Source organism: Emydura macquarii, unplaced genomic scaffold (genome assembly GCF_026122565.2).
Source record: "Emydura macquarii macquarii isolate MOO-44397 ecotype Brisbane River unplaced genomic scaffold, CSIRO-AGI_Emac_v2 contig_18, whole genome shotgun sequence".
NCBI classification, from domain to species: domain Eukaryota; kingdom Metazoa; phylum Chordata; order Testudines; family Chelidae; genus Emydura; species Emydura macquarii.
Window position 1 is genome coordinate 9,346,278 of NW_027130155.1, and position 12,779 is coordinate 9,359,056.

Consider the following 12,779-nt stretch of genomic DNA (forward strand, 5'->3'; position numbering starts at 1 on the left):
AAATGCCTTGTCGAGCAATAAATAAGACAATTGTGGCAGACAGAAGGATAGAACTCAGTCTTCTTAGGTAGCATTCACCTTAATGACAAGACAATCTTTTCTCTTCATGCCATCTGTTGCCTCATTCTCCACATACCTTCCAATTTACAGAGCAAATGAGGTATGGATCCCTCAAAAAGCCTCAATCACTACAATCCTGATTCACTCCCTGAACACCATCTATCCTGGGCACTAAATGAGACTGGGATCTCATGGAAAAAACAGTACGTAACCATGTAACTAAAGACTATTTCATAATGCACACACATGCAGGGTGGATTAAGGAATTAAGGCTCAAGTGGCAACCTACACTCTGGCATTTCCTAACATTTTAATACTTGATTTTTCAATCTTAATGAGGTTCGTTACATGTAATTTTTTGCATGTAATTTCCCCGATTTTTTTTTTTTTTTAAAGGAAAGGTGAAAACAAGTTTTGCCATCTGCAACTGAAGCAACTTATCAAGCCTCATCACTGGGTTTTGAAACCTGAATTTTTGACATTATAGTACATCTTGAGCTACCAAAAAAAAAGTAGTAAGGATCATTGTAATGGAAAGTATCCAGCAACCTAAATATGGGGGTCAATACTAGTTCTCCCTAAAGTGCTGAAGAATCAGGGTAGCTGATGTGTCAGTTTCAGAGAGGGGCATGCACATAAGTGCACACCCAATTACTGGAGTTTAAGCAAATGCATCAAAACAGCTTTACATCTAGCAAAACTATAATTTCAAGTGGAAGCTGTTGCTAGCTCCTCACGTGCTTATGCTCTGCACCAATTTTAAATATGTGCAGATTGAGATGAGACTATGGGTATACCTACTACACTGTTGGGATCAATGTAGCGGGATCGATTGAGTGGGCTGTGGAGACCTACTCAATCGATCCTGGAAGTGCTCTCTGGTTGATGCAATTAATCCACACCCCCAAAAAGAGTAAGGCTGTGTTGACTGGAGGGCAGCTCCTGTTTACACATCGCAGTGGAGATGCCGCAGTACGGCAACCTATGCAAGTCGATAGGAGTGTAGACCAGGCCTATGGTCTTAAGTATTTACACCTGCAGAGTTACTCTTCTTAAGCCCTACTCAAGGTAAAAAAAATTCTGTTTCCCCACTCAGTGCTAGATGGGCTTGAGATCCGAGTAGTGGATATTCACCTTGTTATGTGCAACTACTTTGAGAGCAAAGGTTGCTAAATAGAGGGAATTCATGACAAAACTTAGTTGATTACGAGATTCTTCTAAAAAGTCTTCCAGGCCATCATACCAGAGTCTTTTGACATCTGACCACACCATTCCTGTTGGAGAGAAAAAAAAACCAAAAAGATGTCACTGTATAAGCTTTCTGCTACTTGTACTGTATTCCAGCTGGGTGTTTTGTTTTGTTTTTTAACTAAAATAAGAGCACCTGCTTCTTTTCAAAATGTTTTAGTGAAAAGAAGGAAAGGAGGAATTTTGTACATCTGTCTAAATAGTATTGAGTTTGATCATAAAATACAACAGTGAAGTAATTATAATTTATAATGATAAAGTAACTATAAATGTTTACCTTCCAAAAGTCTACTCTTCAGCTGAAGAGGAGTGTTTGGTTTCAGACAATAGTCCAAAGCCTCACTACGGTTGCCTTTTTTTTTTTTTTTAAAGTCAGCTTTATTTCAGAAAGATTTGTATCTTATCACACTGTGCTAGAGATATATTTTTGTGTATGTTAGAAAATGACCCAAGAAAATAACTGAGCTTAGAACAGAATTTCTCTTGCTACAATTACTATCGTAATTCCTATAAGATTATTGACTCAACAGAAATTTTTCTTACCTATTTGATTCAAGGTAACTTAAAAGAAACAAGGGGCTTTGGTTTTACCCTGCAAAATGTATACATGTAGCCTAGACAATAAAAATGCACAAAGAGATCTAGTGTCCTTACACAGAACCTTCCCCCACCCCATGAATCAAAGATCTCAATTAAGTGTTAAATTATACCATTGTACCATTCTTCCCACTGATTCAGAACAATTGAAATAATAAAATTAATTGTGACTGAATATTCATATCACAACCTTCCATTTCGTAATTTGAAAGGACCTTTTGTAGAAATACAGCTGCACATTTAAGATCCACAAATAATCAGTTATTTAATATTCTTTTGATTATTTGGATAATTCAGATGATTGCTACCATATTAAAAATTAGGAGAAAAGTAGTGTTTATATTATTGGCAGCTAAAAACTGTTGGACTTGACACAGCTTGCAGGATTTTGCAATTTTTCTAAAAAATGGGTCCAGCAAAAGTAAAGGCAAGTCAGTTAAATAACCCAAAATACTTTTTGCATGACATTCCTTGTTGTTCAGCGAGATCTGTTGTAATGATAAAAGACGAGGGACAAGCAGAACAGAAAACACATATTGCCACAGTTAGAAGATGTAAAAGGTAGAAGACTCCTGTGTAAATTTCTGTTCTTCCTGGTTATGGATGTTTGTTTTGGGGTGTTTTGCCTGTACATTGCAAAAATTGTTCAGTGTATAACTAAAACTGACCTAGTTGCCAAAATAAGTTAAACAGTGTGAACAGGTAGTATAGGAAGTCCTAAAAATGGTGCATCATTTGTCTAGAAATACAAAGTTTTTGTTGCTTTTTTGTTTTAGATTGATTATTTTGGGAGGGAGGGTTAATAGCACTCAGAATATTGAGAAGTTAATCTAGTGTACAAAACTTGCTTTTAACTTTAAGTTTGGAGTCAAAACAGAATTTTTGCTATGATCACACAGTATTGATTCAGTAAAGAGTACACCAATACTCCAAACTCCTAAAAGATAAAAGCTGGGACTACACTATAGCAGTAGGTTGACATAAGGCAGCTTATGCTGACCTAATTATGTCAGCGTATACACTACAGCGTTGCTGCCACCGATGTAAGTGCCATAATACACTGACATAATAACTCCACCTCCACAAGAGGTGCAGGGCTTATGTCAGTGTATTAAGGAGAGCACAATGTCCCTATGAACACTGCAAGTTACTTACATTGGCTGTTGGCTGTCATTCTTGTCAATTTCATGGCTCCATGGAGTGCTGTGAAATTGACAAGAAAGCTGGGTGGGTGGAAGACTACAGCTAGAGCTGGGCTGCTTCCCCCCCACCCCAAGGTCCTGGCTTCCCACTCCCAGCTGGACTGCCCTTCCAAGGCTCCGAGCTCTCTGCTGGGAGCCCAGGTTGCTGCCCAGAGGCTCCCCACCAGGAGCACGGGTGCTGCCCCCTGAGTCTTCTGGCTTCCCACCCCCCAAGCTCTCAGCTCCCCACTCCTTGCATGGGGTGTGGCAGCCACCCAATGGGGAGCCGAGAGCCAGGGGCAGGGAGTCGGGAGCCTTGGTGTAGCGGGAAGCAGGGAGCCGGGAGCCTCAGGGCAGCACCTGGGCTACCAGTGGAGTGGGTAGCCGGGAGCCTCGGGGCAGCACCTGGGCTCCCGGCAAGGAGCTACACAGGGAGCTGAGAACCTAGGCACTCAGCCCCCCATACTGCTCCTCTAAAGTCGGTGGAAGTGCTCCTGGTGAGGATGCACACCACCAGCAGAAGGGCAGGGTGGATATGAACCACTGCAGTAACTACATTGATGGCTAAGTCGACCTAACATAGGTTGACTTAAGTTTTTAGGGTAGACATGCCCATAGTTAGTTAATGATTAGATGAAATAATTCCTCTCCCATCAGCATAAAAATAACCCCTCCGTAAGCAGCATAAACTATGTCAGTGGGAGAAGCTCTCGTGTCGACATAGCGCTGTACACACAAATGCTTATGTCATAACTTATGTTGCTCCGTGGGGTGGAATATCCACACCTCTGAGTGACAGAATTTTGCCGACATAGGCTATGTCTACACTACTGCCTAAGTCACGTAAGTGTTTTACCCCTTGTCTTTACTAGTCATTTAACTGGAGGTCCGGCTCGACTGTACCTGTTAACTCACCCCTCCCCTTGTCCAGACACAAAATCTCCTCAAATATGTGTTGCTCATAAAATTACTCAGGGAGCATACTATGTATCTTTAGTTCAAAGTCACTACTTGTAGGCTTTATTTGTTATACTGGAGACTGGTTTAAGTATGCTAGATCTACTGTTTTTCTTTAAAAAGGCTTCTTTCCATCTGTACATTATACCACTGTCAGTCCTAATCTTACTAGAAATGTATCATGATTTTACAATTTGTCCATTTTGCATTTCATTTCAGCTAAAATTAGAACTGTCAATTAATCGCAGTTAACACAAGCAATTAACGCAGAACAAATTAACACCCCCCCCTTTTTTTTTAAAAAAAGTGTTAATCATACACCTGTTTGGACCCTCTTCACTTATACTTCACCACTTGATGGACAATGGCACAATTCTGTGTTATCATCTGCAGTGATTAAATATCAGAAAAAGTTAATGGAACAAAGCAGCAAAAGTTCAGGTCTTTTGAATGGGAAGTTGATTTTTTTTTTTAAACTTCCCGATGGTTCTCTGGATAAAAAGACTTATCTGTAGCTATTGTAAGGCTGAATGCCAGTACCATCGAAGCACTTCAAGTCTGCAATACCATTTACATGCTAAACATGCATTTGCCTCCAATTCTTGTGCTACAGATATCCCACCACCAGCAAATGCATCCTGTCAGCCACAACAAAGTACTCTTACAGAGTTTCAGGATCGCTAAAAGAACATGGATCAAACAAGGTACAAAGTACAACAGCTTAACCAATGCTATTGCACAGTGGATAGCTATGGACTGCAGACCACTCAACATTGTAAACGACAGAGGGATAAGAGATGTTATTCAAATTTCATCTTCCAATCAGTCATACACCTTGCCCTCCTGAGGAACCACTGCATCACAAATTCATGACCTTTATCGCAACGAGAAGACTACAAAGTTGGAGCTTCTGAAAAATGCACTAGCTGTTGCTTTGACTGGTAATCACTGGACATCCTTGAGCAATCACAGCTATACTGGAGTCACAGCACACCTGATTGATGCTGCATGGACACTGAAGTCGTTTGCTTTAACAATAATGCATACTGAAGAGGGACATTATGCTGAAACATGTGCAGAGCATTTCTTGGATGTTGCAAAAGAATGGAATATTCAAGAAAAAGGTAGTAACAATTAGTACTGACAGCACATGTAATATGATAGCAACAGCCAGTCACTTGCCTTTTGAACACACATGCATCGCTCACACTCTGCAGCAATCCATTACAGTAGCGCTCAGTGATGGTGGTTTTGAAAACATGCTGGCAAAATGCAGAAAAACTATGGGCACTTCAAACACAGTCCAGCTGACAGTACAGACTAGAAATACAACAAGCTGAAAATGGACAGAAACAAGAACCTCTTGTACAAGATATTTCAACCAAATGGAACTCCATATTGGGTATGTTTCAGTGCCTGCTTAGAAATAAAGCTGCTACTAAAGCCACAATAGGTCTTCAAAAGTACAATCAGCGCAAACAAGTAGTGATCTTGAAAAACTACAAAATCTAGAAACACTACTTGAGCCTTTCTAGTTTGTGACTGAACTCCTTGGGGGAGAACTGTATGTCTCCTCTTCCGTGGTTTTACTCACATTCTGCCATATATTTCGTGTTATGGCAGTCTCAGATGAGTCTGAATGTTACAAATGTTTGGTATATCTGGCACGTAAATACCTTGCAACGCTGGCTATAATAGTGCAAGGCAAACACCTGTTCTCTCTTTTAGGTGACATTGTAAATAAGAAGTGGGCAGCATTATCTCCCATTAATGTAAACAAACGTGTTTTTCTTAGTGATTGGCTGAACAAGAAGTATGACTGAGTGGACTTCTAGGCGCTAAAGTTGTATATTGTTTTGTTTTTGGGTGCAGTTATGTAAAAAAAAAAAATTCTACATTTGTAATTTGCACTTTCATGATAAAGAGATCGCACTACAATACTTGTATGAGGTGAATTGAAAAATACTATTTCTTTTGTTCATCTTTTTTACAGTACAAATATTTGTAATAAAAATATTATAAAGTGAGCACTGTACACTTTGTATTCTGTGTTGTAATTGAAATCAATATATTTGAAAATGTAGAAAAGCATCCAAAAATATTTATAATTAATTTGGTATTCTATTATTGTTTAACAGTGCAATTAAAACTGTGATTAATCAACATTTTTTAATCACAATTAATTGCGATTTTTTTAATCGTTTGACAGCCCTAGCTAAAATGCATTATAAAAAAATCATTATTACTCTTCTGTTTAACTAGTACATAGTCCAACATATTGCTGATAAACTTTCTAACTGAAAGCAACAGTAGCTTACCTTTATATAACACGTTATGTTTATTAGTTGGGGAGGGGTTCCCCATTTTTTTCCCCCCTTTTCATTTAAGGCTCTCTGTATGTTAGGCTTCTAAACATGTTTAAATTCTTGAAAGGAACAATGCCAATTTGCAAATCTAGTCAGTTTCAAAAAGCGTGTTAAGAGTAGTTTCAAGTCCTGCAGCTAAGAAATAGGGAATTAACCTGCAAACAAACAGTGGGTTCCACAGGTCTATTAATCAGATAGTATCTCCACACTTGAAGATGCCCCAATACACACACATATCACATCACCAGTCCACAATGTGATATTACTTGCTGGTAACTTTTGAGTAGATACGGTTTAAAAAATTCTTATGAATTATTCAAGAGCTTTTAGATTTCTAAACATTCAACAGAATCACCACACAAACTATATTTTTTCTTTAAAAGGAACACAATCAGTTTAGGCACAAAATGTAACCGTTGCAGCACTGGTATTTTACAAAATTCCATTCAAACGAGGATATGGATTACATGTCCATCTAGATTCTTTTAAGAATTAACATATGTTAAGGCTGTTAGAATTTGGTTCTCAAAGCCCTAGAGGTTCTAGTTTTAAAAGAAAACCATTAAAACGGCTGACAAATTCATAACACAAAATAATCAAAGTTTCAGGACCTACTCTCTCAAAAGCAGTATCTGTGCTCCCTCTACTGGTTCTGCACCAACCACAATTGCAAATATGATTCTCTGGGATGTGCTGATATAATCAGTGATAATGGTATACAAAAAGGAAGTACATCTAATGGTACTTTAAATTTGTCTCCATTGTAAAACAAAAGGAGGAGGAGGCGGGGGAAAAAATCAATGGTTTTCATATCCTGCATATAAAAGGATTTTACACAAGAAAAACTAAACAAATATTTTTCTTCTTAAGCCATTTCTGAGTTCTACAGTAGCTCTACATTTTATTTCAAATTGAACTAAAACTCAAACATTGCAGAATTGGAAAGGTCAAGTTACCAATTGTTTTCTGTACTACCACAGATGAAACTGGGTTCAATTGGTGGTGTCCTCTTGGGTGTCCCCTGGGTTGTAGGGGACTGGACTGCTGTAGAGGTTTCCTATGTAAGCCTCAGAAGGGAGAGATTTTGCACTGTTCAGTAGCAAACACTTGGACCAAATTCCATCCTCCTCCCTTCCCCTTCCTTTTTTTTTTAAGCTGCATCAATACTGGGCCTCAAGTAGGGAAAATATAGGTAATCCTTAGGGGTTCAGAGACCCACATCTCATAAAGTAACAAAATCAATTTAAAATAGAAGAGAAAACAGTATAGCAGTTGACTGAGCTGAAATAATTACACACTTATTCCAAGAATCTGTAAATATTTCAACCAGAGAAATGTTATCAACTTGCATAAAGTGCATGAAAAATTTTAACTGAGTTTGTTTTTCCAATGAGCTTAAGATGACATTTTTAGTGACATTTTGCCTACCTTTTGGAATGTTAACTAACAATATTGAAATTCTAGCAAACATTACCCTCATTTCAAACCTTGCCCCAAGCCACTAGAGAGTCAAGATCATTTTATAACTTCCCAATGAAAGTTAAGCTTTTGGGAGGGGAGAAGGAAAGACCACAGGACTTAGCAGAAATTAAATAGCTACCTGCTATGTAGGTGTCTGACTAAAAAACAACAACTATTGGCTCACAATGTCTGAAAGGCCCACATAATAAACAAAACTACCTAGTCATGAAAAGGGTGTTAGAAAATTAAGAGGACCGCTGAACTCCTAATTTTCAATTTGGCATTGATATCGCTAGCAATACCTTACTATCTGTTACAGAGGAAGTAACGAATTATATCAAGAACACACATGCTTGCTCTTTTTAAATTTTTTTTTAAAATGTCAATATTGAAAATACCCCCCCAACTTAGTTAAAATACACAGTTCTCACAATATCACCTTAATATTATTCTTGCCTGAGACAGCACTCTACCAAGCCTTCCAAAATAGCATATCTGGTCCCTCATTCTGGCAAGGAGCTCTATGAAATGTTACTTCCTTTGACTACTAGAAATTGCTACAACAGCGGATCATAAGTATGTCACTTCCTTCATCCTCAAGCCAGCCAAGGGATGCCAAGCACTGACTGGAATTCTCATTTCCTACAGAGTAGCACAAAACATTATTGCTGGATCAATGAAATGGCCAATGTCAGAACCTTTTGTCTAACTTTCTACCATCTGATACTTACCAATAAGCCATATTATCAGAAGATAGTCTATTCTCTCAAGTGCTGGCCCCATTGTGTTCTTCTTATCCTCATTGTAGACCAGTGAATACAAGTTAAGTAACAGCAGGAACGTGAAATATGAAGCTCCATGAATAATAAACTTCATGAAAGGAGTGTGAATTATGTGACCTACTCGAGATTTAGGGGCTAATAAGTAACAGAGAGACAGGACTGGCCAAAAGATGCCAACTGTCAAAACAGTCAAAATCTTCTTACACGTGTGCTTGCGTCGGTAGCCTGCCATCTGTCCAAACCACACAGTGTTGAGAAACTGCTGGCAGTTAGACTGGGAAACAAACTGAAAAAAAGAAGATATCAGGTTTCTCAGCACTGACTAAGGTAACCATTATTAAAATCTATGTTCAAGCCATTATAAGTTGGTTATAGATCATATTTATTCATTTTCTGCTAAGAAAGTAGAAACAATTATCTAAGGATAATTTTTAAATGTTACTTTTTAAAAGGTTAATATGGAGACAAAAGACAAATACTAGTAAGATGATCACAAATATGAATTACATTCACCTCCTTCCCCACCCACAACTTTAGAACATGGATTTCACAGCATTCTTCTTTTTATGGTTATCAAGAAGGATCTCTTGAGCAGTCAGAATAACAGTAAGATTAAGAATGAAACTTTGTATTTCAGTACTGTTTGGAATTTATTTCCAGATTAATAGAAAAAATTAATTCCTCCTTCACAACCATAATATTTCAGAAACACAGTCATGAAAAATTCTCACTATAACAAACCTGCCAGCAATAAAATATTTATTTGGAATATATATCAAGATCTTTTCTCATACCACACAGGAAAAAAAGCTGCTATATTTCATCTAACCACAACGGTAAGAAAGCTATGATCAAAAGCAGACATACATGTGAAATACTTTTTGTATGTTTGCTTAACGCTTATCTGTGGTACTAATTTCCTATGGGCTGTAATACTTTGGTCTAGAATTTGGATGTTGGGTTTAGTGTGCGAGTGCTGGGTGGTGTTGGTGGCCTCTGGTCAGATCAGATGATTTAGGGTCCCTACCAGTCTTAAACTCTAGGACACCATGGCTCTAAATATGGCAAATTCACTCACTGTAGCTAGTTTTGGGGGGGAGGAAGGGGGGGGAAGAGAAGTCTACATTTTACATGACCTCTCAAATTATTATATTAGAGGGCAAGAGAACCTTCCTCTCAGCCTCCAAAGAAGCTGCCAAATCTCACCTGATCAGGGAGATAAATAGGTTAACTGACTGCTGACAGATGACAGTACAATCCAGCAACAAGCACAACAAAGAACTATCATCCTACTTAACTGAAAAGACCTATGCATTCGGGAGGCTTCTCAAACTGAATAGATGTTTCCCCCTACAGTGGACAACAACCAAACTGACAATCCCTGAGGTTCAGTGCATTCATTCTGTAGGAAGTACTGCACACCCTAAGGGAGTCTCAACACAAGACATGTGACTCTGACTCGGGCCCTTCCTGGTTGGTGGAAGATAGTCAAGAGCAACTGGTGGAAGGAATTTCTGGGGGAGGGAGGGTGCGTGCGCACATGCATGCCCAACATCTAGTGGTTAGGGCACTCATTTAGGAGCCCCAGGTCAAATCCCTGGACTGAATTAACCAGAGCAGGGAAAGGAACATAGGTCTCCCACATTCCATCTGACCACTAGGCTATTGGCTATTCTGGGGTCCAAGAAGTAATTCTAAATTAAGTCACTTTTATTCTGGAACAGTGTGTCCACATGGGGGAGTTATACCACAACATAGCCATAGCAGAATAATTATTTCACTATAGGTATACCAGTTAATTTTCCCATGTAGACAAGCACTGAGTTAAACTGCAACCTTCAAGGATGGGAGTAGGATAAAGCAGATCAGATACCTAGGACTCAGTACGTGACAAAATAAATATTAAAGACGGATCAGTAGGGACAGTTATCAATAATAAACTTAGCAATATAGTGATAGTGTTCTGCAGTGTTATATTGGAAACATGGCACTCTCCTTCAAAAGAAACCCTATACAAGCGTGCAATATTTTGTTTTTATTACAAGCTTCCAGAGCAAGCTTCCTACTGCATATTACATTCTCTTTTACAACTCATCCCTTGCCACAGTTCTTGCCATTTATAGAGGCAGGAAAAAACACCCAAGATGAATCACCAGGCAAATCCAGTATGGAGAAGCTTATGCATCAGATTAATTTATAACAAGGCTTGGCAAAATTTGGTTTTTATTTTTTTAATAATTTTGATGGACAGTATGCTTATTTTTAATTTTCATTGATTTAAATTTTCACAGTTGCCAGAAATCGTGAGGGAGGGAATCATTCAACAGTATTTAATGACAATAGATGTTGAGACTCAAAAATGAAAGGTTTCTAACCATTAAAACACAAATTATCAACATCACGTCAAAATATACAAAGTAAATACCCTTAAATCAAACTCCATTAAGTTTTCAAGCATAATTTTTCTTTGGCTATCTGAAAATTTTGATTACTATTGATAGAAATATTGTTTCATCAGTTTGTGTGTGTATGGGGAAATCTACATTTACTGACATTTTACCAATAAAAAACCCAATCTTTTCAAGACTATAACAAATTAATAGAGAGAGAGAGATACCTCCTTTTGGTTATACTTGATAGCAAGTTTTAGGCGACTCAAATTCATCCTCTCTTCTAACAATCCTCGTTTGTCCACATGTTCATCACTAGATGTGTGGTTTAGGATAACTTCCAGCTCCCGTGAGTTCCGTGCCTGTGCAAGCAAATCTTTAGCAAAGGTTTTGCACTGCTGGGCTAGTTCCTCATAATCATTTCTAGAAAACAAAGGTAGCACCTCTGATTCAGATTTCAATATATACATTAATTATCTCTCAAGTGCGGGATAGAAAGATATGCTTAACAAAACTAAGGTGTATGAATTTGTTATATAAAGTTAGGGACCAACAGCACTTTCTAGAGCCATGCACAGTGAAGACAGTTCTATGCAAGTTTCCTGACCCAGTGTGACAACATACTTCAACTCTATATGCACCATCCTTCGTACCCAATCTTACAGATTTATGGAGGTGAAATTATTAAACAGAGTTGTAGTGTAATAATCTGCCTTCTTCTCACTTGTAATTCAGAGTTTCAATCTCCACAGGTTAAAATGTACACTTCCCAGTACCCCTCATAAAAATTTACTAAAAGTCACTGTCTTCTTATGATAATTCACAGCATGGGAAAAAGGTGACCATTTCTAATGTAGGAATTTTTTTTAATCTCACAATTTGAAAGTTAAATCTATTTGTTAGAACTGATTTATTAAGTTAATAGGTACAAAGAAAAATGGAATGTAATACACCTCAGTACACGTTATCTTCACATAAGAGCAAGAACTGAATCTTCACTGAGAGAGGCTGATGCCCAAATGAAGAAAGATTTAGGAAACTGACATTTTACCCTAGACAAGAAAAGTATATCTACATGTTAGGAAATATGGCTGAGATATTTAGTTATTCTCTACATTTCTATCTCCCTTTTTATTTACAGGGAACATAAGGAAAGCAAACTGTAGTTTAATGAATGTGAAAATGCAGAGATAAAGGTAGCAGAATTATAAGTAGATCCTTCAAATCATCATCTCATTCTTTATTAATACAATACCGAAGTATGTGTGTCTGGGGGAGATGGGGAAACAGGACAGAGAGACTTGAAACAAAACTTTTAAACCGGTTCCATTTGTATCGTCCTTGTTCAAAGATTACACTTCCTTCCTTCAATCATTTTATTTTTTTAAAAATGAAACAAAATAGTGATTAAGATACCACTGTTTCTTTGCCATGACATATACAGATACTGAAGACTGTGTACTCAAACAAGCATTTCTGAAGAGAAATAGGAAGAGACATGGGCTCATGCAACAATTCAAATTTAAAGTTTAACCTCTTTTTACCATAACTTTGTAAAAGTTCTGATATGGTTATGACCAGCCATTCCAATGCATGAAAGATTTTTTGAAAAAATCACTTGAACTCTTTCAAATTTACATAATAATGGTAAACAAGTAGCTTTTTTCAGAACAGCCAAAATACACTGATATGTTTAAAATAGATTATCCTTATTAAAAAGAATTACTAAAGAGATCT

The 12,779-nt window shown here is 37.7% G+C and overlaps 1 protein-coding gene across 4 annotated transcripts in view; it reads right to left on the reverse strand.

Annotated features, from left to right (window-relative positions):
* Nucleotides 1-12,779, reverse strand: part of TRPC1 (transient receptor potential cation channel subfamily C member 1) — a 50,693-nt gene that overhangs the window by 21,309 nt on the left and 16,605 nt on the right. For 3 of the 4 annotated variants that reach the window (XM_067557184.1, XM_067557097.1, XM_067557264.1), the window contains exons 6-8: nucleotides 11,270-11,465; nucleotides 8,602-8,938; nucleotides 1,195-1,334 (exon numbers count right to left, since the gene is read on the reverse strand). In XM_067557184.1, the coding sequence (XP_067413285.1) occupies nucleotides 1,195-1,334; nucleotides 8,602-8,938; nucleotides 11,270-11,465 (673 nt within the window). Of the gene's footprint in view, nucleotides 1-1,194; nucleotides 1,335-8,601; nucleotides 8,939-11,269; nucleotides 11,466-12,779 lie in introns of those variants that run through there. The other variant, XM_067557340.1, reaches the window with a different exon arrangement.